Source organism: Salvelinus namaycush, chromosome 2 (assembly GCF_016432855.1).
Source record: "Salvelinus namaycush isolate Seneca chromosome 2, SaNama_1.0, whole genome shotgun sequence".
NCBI lineage: Eukaryota > Metazoa > Chordata > Actinopteri > Salmoniformes > Salmonidae > Salvelinus > Salvelinus namaycush.
Window position 1 is genome coordinate 63,761,836 of NC_052308.1, and position 23,473 is coordinate 63,785,308.

The 23,473-nt window shown below is 42.6% G+C and overlaps 2 protein-coding genes and 1 pseudogene across 3 annotated transcripts in view; 2 read left to right on the plus strand and 1 right to left on the minus strand.

The window, feature by feature from the left end:
* LOC120065951 (inactive rhomboid protein 2-like) overlaps nt 1–10,652 on the plus strand; it is a 60,647-nt gene extending 49,995 nt beyond the window's left edge. For both annotated transcript variants that reach the window (XM_039016996.1, XM_039017001.1), the window contains exons 17-18: nt 623–776; nt 8,411–10,652. In XM_039016996.1, the coding sequence (XP_038872924.1) occupies nt 623–776; nt 8,411–8,830 (574 nt within the window). In that variant the 3' untranslated portion in view covers nt 8,831–10,652. The remainder of the gene's footprint in view (nt 1–622; nt 777–8,410) is intronic.
* An 8,140-nt stretch (nt 10,653–18,792) lies between these two features.
* On the minus strand, nt 18,793–20,160 carry LOC120027341 (annotated as a pseudogene).
* A 2,830-nt stretch (nt 20,161–22,990) lies between these two features.
* LOC120022726 ((E3-independent) E2 ubiquitin-conjugating enzyme UBE2O-like) overlaps nt 22,991–23,473 on the plus strand; it is a 44,397-nt gene continuing 43,914 nt past the window's right edge. The window contains exon 1 of the mRNA XM_038966717.1: nt 22,991–23,383. Coding sequence (XP_038822645.1) covers nt 22,991–23,383 — 393 coding nt within the window. The remainder of the gene's footprint in view (nt 23,384–23,473) is intronic.

Sequence of the window (23,473 nt, forward strand, 5' to 3'; positions counted from 1 at the left end):
AAAAGCACTACAAAATCGTCTTAGCTAAATTCTTGCCAAAAGTCCAGCCCACCAAAACAGGCTAAAATTTCAAGCAGTTCTTACACTAATAGGGCATTAGTGTCAATTTCACAGTATTATTCCAACCTCAGTGTGGAAATGTATATAGAACACAGAAAAATCCCGTTTTTGATTGCACTGGGCCTTTAATACTTTGTTTAACCCTAGTTGTAGCCTACTACACGGCTCTGATTGTTCCTTGTCGGTTTACATGGTCAGTGAAAGCTCAGGGATATCCCATTGTGTCCCTAAGTATGGCCTTAACAGCAAATACTGCGTAGAGAGGATTCCCCCACATGATTCACATATCGGTACTTAGTGAGGAGATTACAGCACGTGCTGGGGTTCAGGTGTGTGTGTGTGTTTATGTTTATGTTTATGTTAACAACGTGTGTGTGTGTGTGTGTGTGTGTGTGTGTGTGTGTGTGTGTGTGTGTGTGTGTGTGTGTGTGTGTGTGTGTGTGTGTGTGTGTGTGTGTGTGTGTGTGTGTGTGTGTGCATGTTAATATAGTATAAGCCTACAGTATGCGTGTACATTTCCATGCGTTGTCCTCTGACTGCCCTCTTCCCTTTCCCTATGAAGCCTCCTCCACTGCCTGGTGTCCGTAGTGTTCCAGATGACTATCCTGAGAGACCTGGAGAAGCTGGCTGGCTGGGTCCGCATCTCCATCGTCTACGTCCTCTCTGGCATCACCGGCAACCTGGCCAGCGCCCTCTTCCTCCCCTACAGAGCTGAGGTATACACACACACACACACACACAGGAGTGCACGTACACACACCTGCTCAGCTAACACAACTGCCACTGCTGATCTCCATTAAGCTGGTCAGGTGTTTTCTAGGAGAGCTGGTGAGAGAGAGAGACCGTTTAACATCTCAGCTAGGCCCGGGCAGCCACTGAGCTTAGCTCGGTTACTGGAGGAGCTTTGGATAGGGAGATGACTGGACTGGACGTGACCCTGTCTGGAGGGTAAACGATCAGGACTTAACTGCCTCTGCCCTGCCTCCATATCACCTGAAGCTGGAACAGAACCATTACACGTGGCTTGAGAAAGCCATAGAGATCCTGTATTCATTTGTATGCTCAAAGCATTGGAAGAAATGCCATTGACAAAAACGTATTGCAATTATGCGAACTGGCTGAATTGCTAGGGTTGGCACAGTCAACGAGACATTCTGACAGTCTGAGAAGTAGAGCCTTGGCTGCAGGAACCAGATGTGGTGTGCCAGGGTCCCCCTAGTGGTGAAAAAGAGTATCAATTCACTCCATGTAAACTGTAAAGCTCCATGCATTCAATACATTTTGCATTCCTTTGCCCAACACACACAACTGGGTCTCATGTTCATGTTTTATCACAAATGAGTGTTGACCCAGTCAGTTGACCCATTCTTTCTGTCTCAGACCATGTCTGAGTCTCTCAAGTGTGGTCGCACACACAAACACACTCTTCCACGTTTTGTCATTCACTGTCATTCCCATTGTAGCCCTATCCTCCCTACAGAGGCAATGTCCAGCTCTCTGTGTTCCTCTCCCTGACCGGGACACGCTGGTGCTTGTTGTGTTATCTGCACATGATCTAATCCAACCAAGCCCTTTTCTTCTGCAGTGTGTGATGTGCTAATGGAAAGTTAGTCCAATCCCCTTGAGCTGACGCAGCTGGCTTAATTGTGCCTGTGTGTTAAGGAGAGCGCGAGAGAGGCGGGGAAGCTCAGTACAGGTTGCGGAGTCAGCAGTAGGGTAAATGTGAAGGGCACAGGAAGTGATTTCAGAGCGTCTTTGAACAGGAGACCTTGTTCCCTTGTCATCTCCTCTTATAGCTTCACCATTGGGCTATTGCTGATCATTTAGCATAGGAAGAGTGGACAAGTTACTTAAATGTTTTTCCCTTGTTCTATTTCTTCTGGTGTTCAGCCCCCTTTCTGTATGACCAGACTGTAATAGCCAAAACATGCTAAACTTCATTGATTACAATTTGATTCACTCCGTAGTATGTTAGGTTGTAGAAATGAAGAGTGCAAATGTTACTGGAAAGAAGAGCCATGCTTTACAGTTTTGTGCTCGAGGACAAGGCTCAGTATCGTGGACAGGAAGCATTGTTTGTGACGTGGGTGTTGCCAAGTGGGAGAAGAGAGCTGCTGTGGATAACCTAATTGGCACAAACCAACCTCTCCCAATTGGCCTCTGTAAAACGCACTCTTTTGCTCGCTACAGATTACCCTAATGATATGGTGTGGGTTAACCTGTCTAGGACTGGCTCGCCAACCGCCAATAAAATTGCAGGGAGCCAAATACAAATCAACAGAAATCTCATAAATCAAATTTCTCAAACATACAAGTATTAGGCACCATTTTAAAGATAAAATTCTCGTTAATCCAGCCACAGTGTCTGATTTCAAAAATGCTTTACAGCGAAAGCTCCACAAACGATTACGTTAGGTCACCACCAAGTCACAGAAAAACCCAGCCATTTTTCCCGCCAAAGAGAGGAGTCACTATAAGCACAAATGGAGATAAAATTAATCACTAACCTTTGATGATCTTCATCAGATGACACTCATAGGGCTTCATGTTACACAATACATGGATGTTTTGTTCGGTAAAGTTCATATTTATATCCAAAAATCTTATTTTACATTGGCGTGTTAGATTCAGTAGTTCCAAAACATGCAGTGATATTGCAGAGAGCCACATGAATTTACAGAAATACTCATAATAAATGTTGATGAAAATACAGCTATTATACATTAAATTTTAGATACACTTCTCCTTAATGCAACCGCTGTGTCAGATTTCAAAAACACTTTACGGAAAAAGCATAATCTGAGAACGGCGATCGGAGCCCAAACCAGCCAGAGAAATCTCCGCCATGTTGGGTAGTCAACATTATTCATAAATAGCATTAGAAATATTCACTTACCTTTGATGATCTTCATCAGAATGCACTCCCAGGAATCGCAGTTCCACAATAAATGCTTGTTTTGTTCGATAATGTCCATCATTTATGTCCATTTATGTCCAATAGCTTCTTTTGTTAGGGAGTTTGGTAAACAATCCAAAAGCGTGATCAGGTCCATTCGGACGAAACGTTCAAAAAGTTATATTACAGGTCGAAGAAACTTGTCAAACTAAGTATAGAATCAATCTTTAGGATGTTTTTATCATAAAAGTTCAATAATGTTCCAACCGGAGAATTCCATTGTCTGTAGAAATGCACTGGAACGAGAGCAACCTCTCAAGTGAAAGAGCGTGACTGAGAACGAGGGTGTAGGCAGACCCCTTAGTAAAACAGCTCCCATCCGGCCCCCCTTCACATGAGAAGCCTGAAACCACGTTCTAAAGACTGTTGACAAACCTCAGATTTCCCACTTCCTGTTTGGATTCTTTCTCAGGTTTTTGCCTGCCATATGAGTTCTGTTATACTCACAGACATCATTCAAACAGTTTTAGAAACTTCCGAGTGTTTTCTATCCAATACTAATAATAATATGCATATATTAGCATCTGGGACTGAGTAGGAGGCAGTTCACTCTGGGCACGCTATTCATCCAAAAGTGAAAATGCTGCACCCTATCCCAAACAAGTTTTAACAAAGGTCACTGCTACGCTAGTCCAGATTCCTGGTCTGTTCAATTGTTGAAAAAAAGAAATGGTCTGGTCTTCCAATGCTTCTACATACAGATTATGGATCAGAGTTTAGTACTCCCGAGGAGTACCTATTTCTGGAAGAATCTCTTTTTTTCTTTCAATCTCTATTACAAAACTCTGCAGGTATGTGGCTGCAGCTGTGCGTCTTTGACATGATTTGGCGCTACGTGCGTCTGTCACTGTCCTAGTGTGAAGTTACTGTGAGCTAGCACTCCGAAATGTCACCGCTGCTGCACCAGCAGGACGCAGCCTTTCACACAACAGGAATAGCTCCAGAGACGTGAGGCGACGCATGCCTCCTCATCTCAAGCCACTTAGGGCCCAGTTTCAGTAAGAGGGGATTATCCCATTGGTGGAGTAAACAAGACCCCGAAGCTGTGGCCGAATCACTCTCTAGCCACTGTGGTTAAACACTCTCTAGCCACTGTGCTTAAACACTCTCTAGCCACTGTGCTTAAACACTCTCTAGCCACTGTGCTTAAACACTCTCTAGCCACTGTGGTTAAACACTCTAGCCACTGTGGTTAATCACTCTCTAGCCACTGTGGTTAAACACTCTCTAGCCACTGTGGTTAAACACTCTCTAGCCACTGTGGTTAAACACTCTCTAGCCACTGTGCTTAAACACTCTCTAGCCACTGTGCTTAAACACTCTCTAGCCACTGTGCTTAAACACTCTCTAGCCACTGTGCTTAAACACTCTCTAGCCACTGTGCTTAAACACTCTCTAGCCACTGTGCTTAAACACTCTCTAGCCACTGTGCTTAAACACTCTCTAGCCACTGTGGTTAAACACTCTAGCCACTGTGGTTAATCACTCTCTAGCCACTGTGGTTAAACACTCTCTAGCCACTGTGCTTAAACACTCTCTAGCCACTGTGGTTAAACACTCTCTAGCCACTGTGGTTAAACACTCTCTAGCCACTGTGCTTAAACACTCTCTAGCCACTGTGCTTAAACACTCTCTAGCCACTGTGGTTAAACACTCTCTAGCCACTGTGGTTAAACACTCTCTAGCCACTGTGCTTAAACACTCTCTAACCACTGTGGTTAAACACTCTCTAGCCACTGTGGTTAAACACTCTCTAGCCACTGTGGTTAAACACTCTCTAGCCACTGTGGTTAATCACTCTCTAGCCACTGTGGTTAAACACTCTCTAGCCACTGTGGTTAAACACTCTCTAGCCACTGTGGTTAAACACTCTCTAGCCACTGTGGTTAATCACTCTCTAGCCACTGTGGTTAAACACATCACAAGTTAGGATTAGTTTTAGGTCTTCACGATGTTGGAAACTAAATGTTTGTGTTATACCCCTAAAAGGGAGAAATATATAAATAAGTCACATGGAGATGTGGCTACGGCTTCATCACTTGTAATGAGTCTTTTCTTATAAAATCATCAAGCATTTACATAGGTACAAAATATGTTTTACAAATGCACAATATATTCTCTCAAATTACGTAGCTGTTACAATTGTTTGATAAACCAGTATATTCTCATTTATACATTTCAATGGCTCAATAAGTCCTTTATCTCTTTTAAATGGACAAAATAACAAACCTTTTTAAATGCATCACGTATCTCACTATTATCACCATTAATCATCCTTGTATATACTGTTCCTATATTTATTACATACTGTACTGTATTAATTCCTATCAGTATGCAAACTCATCATAATAACAACAAAAACATGTAGAACCTTGTAGTAATACCTATTTAGTGCTTTAGATTGTAACAACATTCATATTTCCCGAAAGTTTTCCATTGTTCCCATTCACCCACACACACACAGGAGCTGTGCGCGCAGTCTCTCTTGTGCAAGTGAGCAGCCTTCTAGAAAGCTAGCTAGCAAAACAGCTCATTTCGAAGTGGTCACATACACATGGTTAGCAGGCAGATGTTGTTGCGAGTGTAGCGAAATGCTTATGCTTCTAGATCAGACAGTGCTGCAGTATCTAACAGGTAATGTGTAACAATTCCACAACAAAACCTAATATCTAACAAATTCCACAACAAAACCTAATACACACAATCTAGTAAAGGAATGGGATGAGAATATATAAGCATAAAATACATGGATGAGCAGTGACAGAGCGGCTAAGATGCAATAGATAGTAAAGAATAGATAGTGAAGGATACAGTATATACATATGAGATGAGTAATGCGAGATATGTAATTATTAAAGTGACTAGTGTTCCATTTATTAAAGTGGCCAATGATATCAAGTCTGTAGGCAGGCAGCCGCCTCTCTGTGCTGGTGGTGGCTGTTTAACAATCTGATGCCTTGAGATAGAAGCTGTTTTTCAATATCTTTCCCATCTTTGATGCACCTGTACTGACCTCACCTAATGGATGGAAGCGGGGTGAACAGGCAGTGACTCGGGTGGTTGTTGTCCTTGATTATCTTTTTTGCCTTACTGTGACATCAGGTGTTGTACGTGTCCTGGAGGGCAGGTAGTTTGCCCCTGGTGATGCGTTGTGCAGACCGCACCACCCTCCGGAGAGCCCTGCGGTTATTGGCGGTGCAGTTGCCGTTCCAGGCAGTGATACAGCCCAACAGGATGCTCTCAATTGTGCACCTGTAAAAGTTAGTGAGGGTTTTGGGTGACAAGCCACATTTTTTCAGCCTCCTGAGGTTGACGAGGCACTGTTGCGCCTTCTTCACCTCACTGTCTGTGTGCATGGACCATTTCAGTTTGTCAGTGATATGTACACCGAGGAACTTAGACACCTTGCGTTAATTAACTCATCTGAAACCTTGGACTTAAAATATTAGCAACCATTTTGTTTTCTTGGCTTTTGATTAATAAACTACCAAAGACCTCCTCTTTAACCCTCTCCCTCGTGTTGTTGTTATGAAGTGAGAGTACAACAAAGGTCACACTAGTGCACTAAGCCCAAGTGTCACAACTTGGGCTACTGAAAACCAATCACCTTCTGCGTTGATTTACCAGTGAGTGCAGCTGGAAGTGTAAGTGGTGGAAAATCAGGCACGTGTCACATGCCAAAGGAAGATGAACATAAAGAGGCATCAGTCCAAGAGAGCCCCATGGGAATGCCTGAGAATATGTGCGTGTGTAGGGTTGCACAATTCCTGGAACTTTAAATAAATTCCCAGGTTTTCCTCAAATTCCTGGTTGGAGGTTTCCTGGAATCAGAAGGGAATAAGCAGGAAATCCAGAATCCTCAAACCAGAATTTTTGGAAAATCAGGGAAATTTATTGAACGATCCAGGAATTTTGCAACCCAATGCGTGTGACTTGATGTCATGATCTATTATTACTGGCTAAAGCATCTGGTGATGTGTGATGATTCCCATGCGGTCTAAACCAGATTACCGTTCGGCATATCATTGTTCCGCTCAGCGAGCAGTATGACCGGCAGTCTTGGGTGGGTCAGGCTTGGATGGCCTATAGGGTTATCTCAAGATCTTCATAGAAATTGCAAGATATCTTGGATTTCTCATTCAACTTTAAAAGTAGTTTATTCAGTTCTGGTGGTGGTTTCAGAAAGGCTTAATCATACAAAAGTAACAGTCGCTAGTACTTCTTCAAAGGACTTTGAGTCACTCTTCAGTGCAGAAATTCAGATGTCAGAAGTTGAGACGTTCTGCAACTCAGCCTCTCTCTAAAGAAACAACTAGATGTCAGAACAGGAACATTCCCTAGTTCTTCTTCAAAGGACTTTCTGAGTCACTCGTGAGTGCAGAAAATTCAGAAGTCAGAGAAAGTTCAGACGTTCCGAAACGCAGCCTGTCAAACGAAGTGTTCAATGGCCAATGAAGCTTAGACTGTCTAGCGCCGGCTGGGGAATGATTGGATTCAGAGCACCTATATAGCGTGTCTTGAACGTGCCTAGGGCGTGTGAAAAGCCTCACTCTTCCTCTTCTGTCCTTGTGGGAGGTTAGAATCTCAGATTAGCCATCTGCCCCTGTACGCCTGTCACAGCCCTGACGTCAATCTAATCAGGATGCCAGCTGTAGAACCAGTGGCCAAAGAACCATTGCTCTTGATTTTAGTCTAGACGTAATTATTGAGTAGTTACATTTCCGTTGTACCTTAACAGTCGTAAGGTTTAGAACGGAGGCACCATGTAATACTCTTTTGTTATACTACTCCAACGATGACACATTCCCATTTTTTGAACATCCACCGTCACTGTAGACATAAAAGTGACAGTGGTTAAAATGTCAGATGGTGTAATTATATATTGATCGCAGCATTTATTTGGGGACATTATACCAACAATAATTACCCTGTTGAGATGAAGTCAATTGCAGGTCTAAGCCTCTCCAAACATGCATTTGGATCAGTAGACTACCGACCAAATCCACTATTACACACAGACATCAATATTTAATGCTGGTTAACCTGCTTACCATTTTGCCCGGTTCCTATTGTCCTCCGCTATAAGGGACTATACCAACTCAGCCTCAGTCATCTGCCTGTCCATTAGCAAGGAGCACGTATGCTACCACCACTTCCTTCATGTTAATGTACTTTCATTTGATATGAATTTCAACAGATGATATGCCCCATGTTATGGTCAACATTGACATTCATTCATGCATGTGCTGGTCTTGTCACCCATTCATCCAGTGGTGGCATCGTCATTGAGGGAAACATCAACCCCTCCCTCCATTTTGTTTGGTCAGAGCAGGTGGATGTATGACTCTCTCTTTTCCCTCTCTCTCTCTCTGTCTTTCTCTGGTTATCATCCAGGTTGGCCCAGCTGGCTCCCAGTTCGGGCTGCTTGCCTGCCTGTTTGTGGAACTCATCCAGGGCTGGCAGATGCTGGAGAGGCCGTGGAAGGCCTTCCTCAAGCTGGTGGGCATCGTCTTCTTCCTGTTCCTGTGTGGCTTGCTGCCCTGGATCGACAACATCGCCCACATCTTCGGCTTCCTCAGCGGCCTACTGCTCTCCTTTGCCTTCCTGCCCTACGTGACGTTCGGCGACTTCGACAAGTACCGAAAGCGTGTCCTCATCCTGCTGTCGCTGCTGGTCTACCTGGGCCTGCTCTCCTCGCTGGTCGTCTGGTTCTATATCTACCCCATCAACTGGCACTGGCTGGAGCACCTCACCTGCCTGCCCTTCACCAACAAGTTCTGCGAGAAGTACGACATCGACCATGTGGTGCACTAGGCTAGCACTCACTAAAGCGCTAGCAGCTAATGCTAGCTGGCTTTAAAGCCTGGACATTCACTGAAAAGCTAACATCTAATGGGAGCTGGCTTTAGAACCTGGACAGGAAGCGCAGTGGAAAATACTTTTAAGGGAAACGGAACTTAAAGGGAGAGCGCACCTGGTTCGTATGCCCGTACGCACCCAGGGTGTCTACGCACATTGACTTCAACACTGTAAAGCTATGCTAGTTCCTCTGGAGAGACCCACTCAGTCTGAGCGTGGCGTTAAAGTGGACTTGGAAGACTACAGAGGATATCCTACCCTATCGGTTCATAAACTGTCACGTTAATACTAGAGGCCTCTTATTTGTTACCTTTTGGACTCATTTTCTACAACACTGGATGTATCTAACACTACGTGATATAACATTTCATTATGTTCAAATACTTTGAGTTAGCTGTTCATGTGAGCATTTAATTATGGTATTGAATACAAGTCATACAGTTTGCCACTGGCTGGAGCATTGTTTCAACTTGAACCTAGTTTTGTGTGCTTTTCATGACTTTTCCATGGCACTGTTTTGGGGAAAGCAGTTGCCTTTCACAATGAATTATACTGTACAGACAGTTTCAATAAAATGGTGTTATTGTATCTGTAAATGATGGTCTGACCTTCCAAATCCTGCCTTCCAATCTGCCTAGGTTTTTTGTATCAACTGCCACAGGTGCTAGAACTAATTCCAATTGTACTGTGTCACTGCCCCAAAGACAAGCTGTTAGCCTTATGGAAAGCTTTTCAGTTTAAGTGCACTACTAATTAAACACGTTGACTTGTTCTGGCCATAATTGTGCCATATCACTGGACATTGTGTTTATAGCTTTGATACTCACGTTAATTACACGTAATATCGTAAGATTATAGGATCTGACTGACAGAACAAAAGGCAGTATGTGATCTGATATTGAGCAAACTAGAAAGTCCATGTTGTTTCACTTCAAACTACGATGTGCTTGCACTATATCTCTACAGTAATATAGTAATTATAGCACTTGAGTGATATCAGAGCAAATTACTACTTATCAATCAATGTGTAATGTGTCTATATCTCAAAGCCGAACGAGAGTCTGTGTACTGCGTGCCTTGATCAATGGCCATTGATTCAAGAAAGGCTACTAGTCACTCTTGCCATTTACAGATATCAAAATGGCCAATAGAGTTTCTGCCATCCCGGCCTGCTCCTGGTCTCTTGGATTATGACCCTCTCCTCTGGCAGGTGTCCACTCTTCACTGTTTAGGACATTTCCTGAGAGGTGGATTACTGCGGTGATGTGGATTATAAGAGCAGGATTTACTATGCTTTGTTAAGTCACTTTACACACCAGCAGTCAACTGGTGGCGTTAATGACCGACTATGTCAAAAACGTGGAATTCTTCACAGGTGTTGGTTGGACGATCGTTGAGTACTGTTTTACGTTGTTTTGTCATTTGGGCATTTAAATGGTTGTGACCCTGTTTCATTTGCTAGGAATCTGTCCCTCCTTTTCTTTTTATATGAACACTTTTGCACTGTCTGGTCCTCTTCATAGGAATTCACAGTGCCTTCTGAAATGTGTGTAAGCCTTGAATTTGAGTCTGTAAATCGGCAAGCATAAATGCATAAGTCTGTAAATGCATTTGGACCAAATTGATTAGTTATTTATTGGATTAAAAAGGAATACTTTGGAATTTGCTCTTTTACTGAGATATTGTGATATATTATTGCTGCAGTTTAAGATATTACACTTACGTGTATGTACAAATTCAGACGATGTTCTTAAAAATAAATGTACATTTAATCATGTTTTCCCTCGTGTGTCTTGAGGTCATAGATTCAACTACCGGTAACCTTTCTTGACTTGTGTGAAAATGGCTCGAGGAACTACTACTTTGGATCTATGCTTCTGAACTATTTCTCTTGACAATCGCATTCAGCCGGGTAGTGTGGTGGTGCTTGAAAAGCTAGGAATAGAAATACTGTTGTAGATTCACCTTCTTCAAGCGAGATTTACTCCACAACTTTAATCTCTGTGGGTCACGTTTTTGCAAGCTGAGAAGTTGAAAACAAGTTGCTTTGTCCTCTAAATCTGGCATTTGTTAATCATAGAAACCCTACAGTGTAATGCATTTCTACATTCAAAGTGAAAGGGAAACAGTCAGAAACAGAAATGCTTGAAAAATAGTTTATTTTCTTATTTTCAAAATGTTATAAAAATCTGTCATGGTCTTGATTCAAGATTGGAGGTAGAGGTGGTGGTTTCTACAGGGGAAAAGGCGACTAATTTATCAAGGAATGGAAAATCCCGGGGAGGGATATTGGTAAAAATTGCTGTGTTTCAAACATCAAAATGCTATAAAGTCTATTTTCAAATACTGTGCCAGCTACAAGTATATTGTTCACAACTCCATACTATATTGTTAATTGGATTCCCATAAATGTGTCATTACTACCAACACCCTCCAGACATGGCCTCTAGTGGTAATGCTGCTTACTGAATACAGTAGGCCTAGCTTTGTTTAAAATGCTTGGCAGCAGCAAATAGGCGATTCTCATAAATCCCTAAAAGTTAACGACAATAGTGCCTGCTAATGGACACGTTAGCAGTTAAACCCCTATAGCTCCAGGAGGAGAGGCGCGCAATAGTGGTCTACTTTGGAGACTAGCGTCTCTGCCGACAAACAAACACAGCCTGGTTTGCCTATATCCCTCCCTGGTATACTGTATATCGGTAATCTAATTTCAATATTTTCTCACAATCTAGAAATAAACAGGTGCTAGCTAAAAGGGTAATACTACCATTAATACTACTACCATGGTAAATACCATGGTTTATAAAAGTCGTGGTGACTTTTAGCTGCCCAGTGCATTTTAAAGGCATAAATACAGAAGGATAAACAAAAACATTAGTGATCTTGAAAAGCAAATGAAAGTCCCAGGCAATCGCCCAGGTGTTGATGTGCCATAAAGCTGCATATTCAGATAGGAAGAATGAGATTGAAAGTGTTCTTCCTGATTGCTTGGCTCACGAGACAACAGTAAAAAAGAGACATTGAGTCGATTCTGTTTTAATGCTTGCAATGGATCGATACACAAGCAGCACAGCCACAAAGCGCTAACAGGAAGAGACAGAAGCTAGCTGACCCTTCTTCAATCTAGGCCTATCTGCATTTTCGATGCTCAAGTCATCCATCAAGATGCAGCTTGTTTGTTAAAATCTCAGACTTAACATGAGTTTAAAAATGTCCAGCATTTTATACAAAATGTGTACTTTGCTGCACTTTTCCTTGCTGCACTTTTCTAATGTAAACCTAGAGCATTTTTGTCAGTTAGCAGATTCTATTTGGTCATCACGAATAAGACATTTTGTAAAAATGAATCAAGTAATACATTTATAATCACGTAATTCCATATCTTCCCCAAAGATCATGTCCGCCTTTGAGATAAAAAAAGCCTTTCGTGAACTAACACTCACATTTGACCCCCCCCCCCCCCCCCCCCCCCTTACTAGCTTTGACTTTGCTGATAGGTACTTTGAGGAGAACTGTACAGTGGAAGTCGGAAGTTTACATACACCTTAGCCAAATACATTTAAACTCAGTTTTTCACAATTCCTGACATTTAATCCTAGTGAAAATTTCCTGTCTTATGTCAGTTAGGATCACCACTTTATTTTAAGAATGTGAAATGTCTCTAATAGTAGAGAGAATTATTTATTTCAGCTTTTATTTCTTTCATCACATTCCCAGTGGGTCAGAAGTTTACATACATTCAATTAGTATTTCATAGCATTGCCTTTAAATGGTTTAACTTGGGTCAAACGTTTCAGGTAGCCTTCCACAAGCTTCCCACAATAAGTTGGGTGAATTTGAACCCATTCCTCCTGACAGAGCTGGTGTAACTGAGTCAGGTTTGTAGACCTCCTTGCTCGCACATGCTTTTTCAGTTCTGACCACAAATTTTCTATAGGAAGGAGGTCAGGGCTTTGTGATGGCCACTCCAATACCTTGACTTTGTTGTCCTTAAGCCATTTTGCCACAACTTTGGAAGTATGCTTGGGGTCATTGTCCATTTGGAAGACCCATTTGCGACCAAGCTTTAACTTCCTGACTGATGTCTTGAGATGTTGCTTCAATATATCCACATAATTTTCATGCCTCATGATGCCATCTATTTTGTGAAGTGCACCAGTCCCTCCTGCAGCAAAGCACCCCCAAAACATGATGCTGCCACCCCCGTGCTTCATGGTTGGGACGGTGTTCTTCGGCTTGCAAGCCTCCCCCTTTTTCCTCCAAACATAACGATGGTCATTATGGCCAAACAGTTCTATTTTTGTTTCATCAGACCAAAGAACATTTCTCCAAAAAGTATGATCTTTGACCCCATGTGCAGTTGCAAACCGTAGTCTGGCTTTTTATGGCGGTTTTGGAGCAGTGGCTTCTTCCTTGCTGAGCGGTCTTTCAGGTTGTCGATTTGGACTCGTTTTACTGTGGATATAGATACTTTTGTACCTGTTTCCTCCAGCATCTTCACAAGGTCCTTTGCTGTTGTTCTGGGATTGATTTGCACTTTTCGCAGCAAAGTACGTTCATCTCTAGGAGACAGAACGCGTCTCCTTCCTGAGCGGTATGACGGCTGCGTGGTTCCATGGTGTTAATTCTTGCATGCTATTGTTTGTACAGATGAACGTGGTACCTTCAGGCATTTGGAAATTGCTCCCAATGATGAACTAGACTTGTGGATGTCTACACATTTTTTTCGGAGTTCTTGGCTGATTTCTTTTGATTTTCCCATGATGTCAAGCAAAGAGGCACTAAGTGTGAAGGTAGGCCTTGAAATACATCCACAGGTACACCTCTAATTGACTCAAATTATGTCAATTAGCCTATCAGAAGCTTCTAAAGCCATGCCATTTTCTGGAATTTTCCAAGCTGTTTAAAGTAGAGGTCGACCGATTAATCGGCATGGCCGATTTTCAAGTTTTCATAACAATCTGTAATTGGCATTTTTGGACGCCGATTATGGTCGATTACATTGCACTCCACGAGGAGACTGCGTGACAGGCTGACCACCTGTTACGCGAGTGCAGCAAAGAGCCAAGGTAAGTTGCTAGCTAGCATTAAACTTATCTTATAAAAAACAATCAATCTTAACATAATCACTAGTTAACTTCACATGGTTGATGATATTACTAGTTTATCTAGCTTGTCCTGCGTTACATATAATCAATGCGGTGCCTGTTAATTTATCATCGAATCACAGCATACTTCACCAAACGGGTGATGATTTAACAAGCGCATTCGCGAAAAAAGCACTGTTGTTGCACCAATGTGTACCTGACCATAAACATCAATGCCTTTCTTAAAATCAATACACAAGTATATTTTTTTAACCTGCATATTTAGTTAATATTGCCTGCTAACATGAATTTCTTTTAACTAGGGAAATTATGTCACTTCTCTTGCGTTCTGTGCAAGCAGAGTCAGGATATATGCAGCAGTTTGGGCCGCCTAGCTCGTTGCGAACTGTGTGAAGACCATTTCTTTCTAACAAAGACCGTAATTAATTTGCCAGAATTGTACATTATTATGACATTACATTGAAGGTTGTGCAATGTAACAGCAATATTTAGACTTAGGGATGCCACCCGTTAGATAAAATACGGAACGGTTCCGATGGCCTTCTAGCCATCGCCGATCCACTTTTAATTTTCCATTTGTTTTGTCCTTGTCTTACACACCTGGTTTCAATCCCCCAATTACTTGTTCATTATTTAACCCTCTGTTCCCCCATGGTTGTTTATGAGTGATTGTTTGTAATACGGTCCGTATTTGTGGGCTCGATTTATTGTGTTGTATTTGTGAATATTTGAGTAAATTACGTTTATTACTCATATCTGTTGTCCTGTGCCTGACTCCTCTACACCAGCTACCCACAGGCACTATTACAGTGTTTTCGCATTATTTAAACCAAATTGAACATGTTTCATTATTTATTTGTGACTAAATTGATTTTATTTATGTATTATGTTAAGTTAAAATAAAAGTGTTCATTCAGTATTGTTGTAATTGTCATTATTACAAATATATATATACACTGCTCAAAAAAATAAAGGGAACACTTAAACAACACAATGTAACTCCAAGTCAATCACACTTCTGTGAAATCAAACTGTCCACTTAGGAAGCAACACTGATTGACAATAAATTTCACATGCTGTTGTGCAAATGGAATAGACAAAAGGTGGAAATTATAGGCAATTAGCAAGACACCCCCAATAAAGGAATGGTTCTGCAGGTGGTGACCACAGACCACTTCTCAGTTCCTATGCTTCCTGGCTGATGTTTTGGTCACTTTTGAATGCTGGCGGTGCTTTCACTCTAGTGGTAGCATGAGACGGAGTCTACAACCCACACAAGTGGCTCAGGTAGTGCAGTTCATCCAGGATGGCACATCAATGCGAGCTGTGGCAAAAAGGTTTGCTGTGTCTGTCAGCGTAGTGTCCAGAGCATGGAGGCGCTACCAGGAGACAGGCCAGTACATCAGGAGATGTGGAGGAGGCCGTAGGAGGGCAACAACCCAGCAGCAGGACCGCTACCTCCGCCTTTGTGCAAGGAGGTGCACTGCCAGAGCCCTGCAAAATGACCTCCAGCAGGCCACAAATGTGCATGTGTCTGCTCAAACGGTCAGAAACAGACTCCATGAGGGTGGTATGAGGGCCCGACGTCCACAGGTGGGGGTTGTGCTTACAGCCCAACACCGTGCAGGACGTTTGGCATTTGCCAGAGAACACCAAGATTGGCAAATTCGCCACTGGCGCCCTGTGCTCTTCACAGATGAAAGCAGGTTCACACTGAGCACATGAGCTCATGTGACAGACGTGACAGAGTCTGGAGACGCTGTGGAGAACGTTCTGCTGCCTGCAACATCCTCCAGCATGACCGGTTTGGCGGTGGGTCAGTCATGGTGTGGGGTGGCATTTCTTTGTGGGGCCGCACAGGCCTCCATGTGCTCGCCAGAGGTAGCCTGACTGCCATTAGGTACCGATATGAGATCCTCAGACCCCTTGTGAGACCATATGCTGAAACATGCACATTTGTGGCCTGCTGGAGGTCATTTTGCAGGGCTCTGGCAGTGCACCTCCTTGCACAAAGGCGGAGGTAGCGGTCCTGCTGCTGGGTTGTTGCCCTCCTACGGCCTCCTCCACATCTCCTGATGTACTGGCCTGTCTCCTGGTAGCGCCTCCATGCTCTGGACACTACGCTGACAGACACAGCAAACCTTTTTGCCACAGCTCGCATTGATGTGCCATCCTGGATGAACTGCACTACCTGAGCCACTTGTGTGGGTTGTAGACTCCGTCTCATGCTACCACTAGAGTGAAAGCACCGCCAGCATTCAAAAGTGACCAAAACATCAGCCAGGAAGCATAGGAACTGAGAAGTGGTCTGTGGTCACCACCTGCAGAACCATTCCTTTATTGGGGGTGTCTTGCTAATTGCCTATAATTTCCACCTTTTGTCTATTCCATTTGCACAACAGCATGTGAAATTTATTGTCAATCAGTGTTGCTTCCTAAGTGGACAGTTTGATTTCACAGAAGTGTGATTGACTTGGAGTTACATTGTGTTGTTTAAGTGTTCCCTTTATTTTTTTGAGCAGTGTATATCTTTTTAAATCGGACGATTAATCAGTAACTGCTTTTTTTGGTCCTCCAATAATCGGTATCGATATTGGCGTTGAAAAATCATATTCGGTTGACCTCTAGTTTAAAGGAATTTTCCAATCTGTTTAAAGGCACAGTCAATTTAGTGTATGTAAACGTCTGACCCACTGGAATTGTGATACAGTGAATTAATCTGTCTGTAAACAATTGTGTCATGCACAAAGTAGATGTCCTAACCGACGAGTTTTAATGACTCCAACCAAAGTATATGTATGTAAACTTCCGACTTCAACTGTACTTACTATGCCTGTGATATGTGGTTGTCCTACCGAGCTATCTTAAGATAAATGCACTAACTGTAAGTCACTCTGGATCAGAGCATCTGCTAAATGAATAAAATGTAAATGTTTGGTCTCTTACGGGTCAACTATCTTCTGTAACACCCACCACATAGGACACACAAACCCTGCCACAACACAAAACAGTGAGCACAGACAAACACCTACCAACCACTGCACTAGTATCCCACATGTAACTCACAGCAAGTGTAATCTCGTTCCCAGAAACTTTGTGCAATAGACTGGGAACGAGGTTTCACCAAACTGCTTACATACAGTGGCAAGAAAAAGTATGTGAACCTTTTGGAATTATCTGGATTTCTCCATAAATTGGTCATAAAATTTGATCTGATCTTCATCTAACAGACAAACACAGTCTGCTTAAACTAATAACACACAAATGATTGTATTTTTCTTGTCTATATTGAATACATAATTTAAAAATTCACAGTGTAGGTTGGAAAAAGTATGTGAACCCCTAAGTTAATGACTTCTCCAAAAGCTAATTGGAGTTAGGAGTCATCTAACAATGGAATACAATCATTGAGATGAGATTGGAGATGTTGGTTAGAGCTGCCCTGCCCTATAAAAAACACACCAAATTTGAGTTTGCTATTCACAAGAAGCATTGCCTGATGTGAACCATGCCTCGAACAAAAGAGATCTCAGAAGACCCAAGATTAAGATTTGTTGACTTGCATAAAGCTGGAAAGGGTTACAAAAGTATCTCTAAAAGCCTTGATGTTCATCAGTCCATGGTAAGACAAATTGTCTATAAATGGAGAAAGTTCAGCACTGTTGCTACTCTCCCTAGAAGTGGCCGTCCTGCAAAGATGACTGCAAGAGCACAGCGCAGAATGCTCAACGAGGTTAAGAAGAATCCTAGAGTGTCAGCTAAAGATTTACAGAAATCTCTGGAACATGCTAACTTATTTGTTGATGATACGTAAAACACTAAACAAGAATGGTGTTCATGGGAAGAAGCCACTGCTGTCCAAAAATAACATTGCTGCACGTCTGAAGTTCGCAAAAGAGCATATGGATGTTCCACAGCGCTACTGGCAAAATATTCTGAGGACAGATTAAACTAAAGTTGAGTTGTTTGGAAGGAACACACAACACTATGTGTGGAGAAAAAAAGGCACAGCACACTAACATCAAAACCTCATCCCAACTGTAAAGTATGGTGAAGGGAGCATCATGGTTTGAAGCTGCTTTGCTGCCTTAGGGCTTGGACAGCTTGCTATTATCGACGGAAGAATGAATTCCCAAGTTTATCAAGACATTTTGCAGTAGAATGTAAGGCTATCTGTCCGCCAATTGAAGCTCAACAGAAGTTGGGTGATGCAACAGGACAACAACCCAAAACACAGAAGTAAATCAACAACAAAATGGCTTCAACAGAAGAAGATACGCCTTCTGGAGTGGCCCAGTCAGAGTCCTGACCTCAACCCGATTGAGATGCTGTAAGAGAGTGGTTCACACCAGACATCCCAAGAATATTGCTGAACTGAAACAGTTTTGTAAAGAGGAATGGTCCAAAATTCCTCCTGACCGTTGTGCAGGTCTGAACCGCAACTACAGAAAATGTGTGGTTGAGGTTATTGCTGCCAAAGGAGGGTCAACCAGTTATTAAATCCAGGGGTTCACATACTTTTCCCACCCTGCACTGTGAATGTTTACACGGTGTGTTCAATAAAGACATGAGAACGTATAATTGTTTGTGTGTTATTAGTTTAAGCAGACTGTGTTTGTCTATTGTTGTAACTTAGATGAAGATCAGATCAAATTTGATTACCAATTTATGCAGAAATCCAGGTAATTCCAAAGGGTTCACATACTTTTTCTTGCCACTGTAGCCCTCTTCCAGCCACGGAAGGTTGGTCAAACACCCCCCCCACCCCCCCCATTGAAGGAGGCATCCATCTTGGTTCGTGTCCCCTCAAACACCACTGTTGTGGTGCATGTACGTGTGGCCCTGGACAGGGTACATATTCTCAATGAAGGTCAGGGGCCCCACTGGGGCCCTGCACTTTAAAGCCTGACTTCTGGTAGAAAGGGACCAGGGAGTATTCGCACATGAGCATGGCACAGCGTACATAGGGCAGGCAGCGCAGGTACTGCAGGTAGCGCCACATCAGGATGGAGCCCTTGCCTTGCTGCCGGAAGGTGCGGTGGACAGCAAGTACATGGAGGTGGACCGTGGGGCTTGTGGAGGGTGAGAGTGTCCTGAAAAAGGAGGGAGGGAAGGCTGAGTTTTGAGTGCATGAGTGCAATGTGAGATCACCCGACTAACCATTTATCATTGTCATGGAGTTTTTTTCATGATCAGCTCTATTGAACCCTGAATTGACATGTTTGTTTATGTGGATATAAGGTTGGTTGTGTGGATATAAGGTTGTTGCATTCTCTGATTTTGAGCTGTTTTATATAAAAACCTTTGAAGTCCCTGTGCTAAAAAAATATTGTACTTATCTATTGATAAAATACCACATTGAAGTACATCCTCAAAGCTTGTCTTTTTATTAATTGGGTAGGCTACCAAAAGTCATTCATTATAATAAAGACAATGTCCCACTTAACACGTTTTGACTTGGGGCTTACCATGGCTAGTTTCTCCTGGTCCCACAGTGATCCTATGATGAAGGCAACAAGGCGTCCCTCCTCAAACCAGCCCACTGACAGCTCAGGGCACAGCGTCAGGAAGTGACACACCTCATCCAAGTGGAGCGGACACTCCAGACACAGAGGAAGACTGAGGAAGGCAGACAGACAACACAAGTCCATGACCAAGTACACACATAGTTGCTTAGTCTAATCTCAGTTTGCTTACTTCCAACTACATACTTGGTGAAATGAATCCAAATCATGACTGACTGACTGTTTGTCATGAATTTGGTTGGTATCCAAAGATTTATTCCCAAAATGTATATTAGCCTAGTCTATAAAACATGTTTAAAGTTTACTTTGACGTGAAGCACCTCATCCATAAATAGTCTACATTTGACAAGTCCAAATAATGACATAGCATATTTTTTTCTCACAAAACATCAATATACTTTTTAAAGTCTAGGTACAAAGTTGTAAAGAAAAACGACGAGTGTTGGGGTAAAAACAGGTTATACATTTGAGTAAGTTAAAAGTTGTTACCCTCTCTCTCGATCACGCTGATTGCGTCCTCCGGGCGGAGGCAACGGAACTCGCTGGCCGGGAGTGTGTGGCGACGCCCGCGCCTGGGGGAGGTGGAGCCCATGGGACGGCGCATTTGGAGACTAGATTTCAGGATAGGCAGGGCACTCACTGTCGACATGGTGTCTGATCGAAGTTCCAAGCTCTTAAATCAAATAAAAATTGTGATATTTCAATATAATTTCTACTTGGGTGTTGAATGACTGCCTGTCTCTTCGATATCTGCTCCACTCAAGTGATCCAAGTGAAGAAGGGTTGTGCGTAAAGTCTGAGGTTAATGTGGTGCGCCGTGTGTATTTATACCTTTGGCGCTTAAGCGCTATTGGGCATAAACTAACAAGCTGGATAACCAAATTCTGAGAGAATACCTGTCAACAACAAACATATTAACCCAGATTTATTGGGGATATTCGTCACTTGTGTTTGGAATTAGCCTCTTGTAAAGATGCAAACTAATGGATCGGCTTTTGACAAAGCTTACCTATCACATATTTTCAGTTATTTTATCTATATCTATAAATGACAATTTACATATAGGTCTAAAAATGCAGTGTAATGATGGGTACAATTTTGGCCTTCTATACTGAACAAAAAATATTAACACGCATGCCACAATTTCAAAGATTTTACTCAGTTACAGTTCATATAAGGGAATCAGTCAATTGAAAAAAACTCATTAGGCCCTAATCTATGGATTTCACATGACTGGGAATACAGATATGCATCTGTTGATCACAGATAAAAAAATGTTTAAAGGTAGGGGTGTGGATCAGAAAACCAGTCTGTATCTGGTGTGACCACCATTTGCCTCATGCAGTGTGACCGTTGATCAGGCTGTTGATCGTGGCCTGTGGAATGTAGTCCCAATCCTCTTCAATGGCTGTGCGAATTTGCTCGATATTGGCAGGAACTGGAACACACTGTCGTACTTGCCTATCCAGAGCATCCCAAACATGCTCAATGGGTGACATATCTGGTGAGTATAGAGGCCATGGAAGAACTGGGACATTTTCAGCTTCCAGGAATTGAGTACAAAACCTTGCGACATGGGGCCGTGCATTATCATGCTGGAACATGAGGTGATGGCAGCGGATGAATGGCACGACAATGGGACTCCAGATCTTGTCACGGTATCTCTGTGCATTCAAATTGCCATCGATAAAATGCAATTGTGTTTGTTGTCTGTAGCTTATGCCTGCACATACCATAACCCCACCGCCACCATGGTCACTCTGTTCACAACATTGACATTAGCAAATCGCTCGCCCACACAACGCTATACACATGGTCTGCGATCGTGAGACCAATTGGACATACTGCCAGATTCTCTAAAACGATGCTAGAGGTGGCTTACGGTAGAGAAACTAACATTAAATTATCAATTATCTGGTGGACATTGCTGCAGTCAGCATGCCAATTGTACGCTCCTTCAAAACCTGAGACATCTGTGGCATTGTGTTGTGTTACAAAACTCCACATTTTAGAGTGGCCTTTGCACATCATTGTGTAATGATCATGGTGTTTAATCAGCTTCTTGATATGCCACACCTGTGAGTTTGATGAATTATCTTGGCAAAGGAGAAATGCTCACTAACAGGGATGTGAACAAATTTGTGAACAACATTTTTGAGAAATAAGCTTTTTGTGCATATGGAAAATGTCTGGGATCTTTTATTTCCGCTCATGAAACATGGGACCAACACTTTAAATGTTGTGTTTATATTTTTGTTCAGTGTATAATTTCAAACATATGTGGAGAATAGGCTGTGTGTAATTTTAAAATGCCTATTTTATTTAAATGTTGATATCAACACCACTCTATCACAATTTTCTTCATGGAATAGGCCTACTGGTGATTGTATTATAAATCCTATCGTTTGCCCTCATCTATTTACCAAACGTCATGTGACTCAAATAAGGGAACCTTTTCCATTGGGCATCAATTGTCTCGAGATTGTGGTTCATGTTTTTTTTCCCCCCCATGTAAGAGTTTGTTGATCATTATTTCAGTTTTAATGTATAGTTTATCCCCTGCTGGCAATACGTTGCTGACCAATGCGAAATTAGTCTTGTGTTTTTTTTGTCGACCTGATAAATGCAGGTATAGAACAGAGTTAACCTCTGTATTTGTTGGAATCCCTTTTGCAAAAAATAGAATAGGCTTCTCGCATTATATACATTTTTATAGATGAATATGCGTTGGCATTGTGCAGAAACGCGTATCTTTGCGCTTGACAAATAAGACAAACGTCCCCATATGCCCCCTCACGTTAGCCCATATAACACAACTACAGTGTCAGGCACGGTATGCACAAAATATTTTATTTTATGCCACAATCCTGTGTTAAAAACCATGGCTGTGTCTGCAATAAGCCAATTTCAGCACTCGCACACTGACACCAAGTGGCGAAAATTGCTCCATTCATGTTTTTTGGTGAAGTGCGCGCATAGAATGCATATTCGAGCCCGGGCTACAGACTTGTTGATGAAATTGACGTCTTCTCTTTCATTATGTTTGCATTTCTGTAATAAATTCTAGAAAAAAAAAACATTGTCATGGCTGTGATATTGAATTAACTTTATTGTCAATAGGCCGTGACTTGTCCTAAGGGGGACCCTAATTATATAAATTGTCCACATTGCATCATACATTTGTATCATCATATAGCTAGCAACACCTGACTGTGACTAGAATATAAAGAAAGATGTGTTATAATAACTGTGTGATATAACTGTCTGCTGTCTCAGACTCATTTATTCAGAGTCAAACCCACGCTGAAATAAAAAAACACCTTTGTCAATTTGACAGGCCCTCGACTCTTCTCTGAGTGCGTTTACGCAGCGCGCGCCCTATCGACGTAAACACGTGCACTTCCATGGTTACAGGTTTCTCTTTTTTCTCCTCCACCATCCGTCTCCCTTTATCGCATTATTCCCTGACAACTGCAGCGATGGCGGAACCCGTGGCATCGGACGCAATAGCAACAGACGCAGCTCTTTCTCCGGCTGTAAGCCCGGGTTCGGAGCCTCCATCCATGGCGCTCTCTCCTTCTGCAGGCGGCTCCCAGCGGCTTCTTTTCTCCCACGATTTGGTGTCAGGTCGGTATCGTGACTTGGTTCGGTTCGGCCTAGTCAGAATGATACAAGGCGAGGAGGAGTTTGATTCAGACTCGGACCTCGACGATGGCGGAGGTAGAGGCGGTGGAGGTGGAGGAGGTGGCTGTATCCCCTGTAACTCGGACACCGAGAGCAGTGTTGTGGACAGCCTGGCACCTCTGGGAAGGGGTTTTGTCCGGGTGCAGTGGTACCCAGAAGGAGGGAAACAAGACATACGGGAAACAAAGGTAATTGTCTGCTAACGTTAGCTAACTAGCCACACAATATGTTGGAGGTAACATTAGTTAGCTAGCGTCAAGCACAAGGTGTGTTTTCCC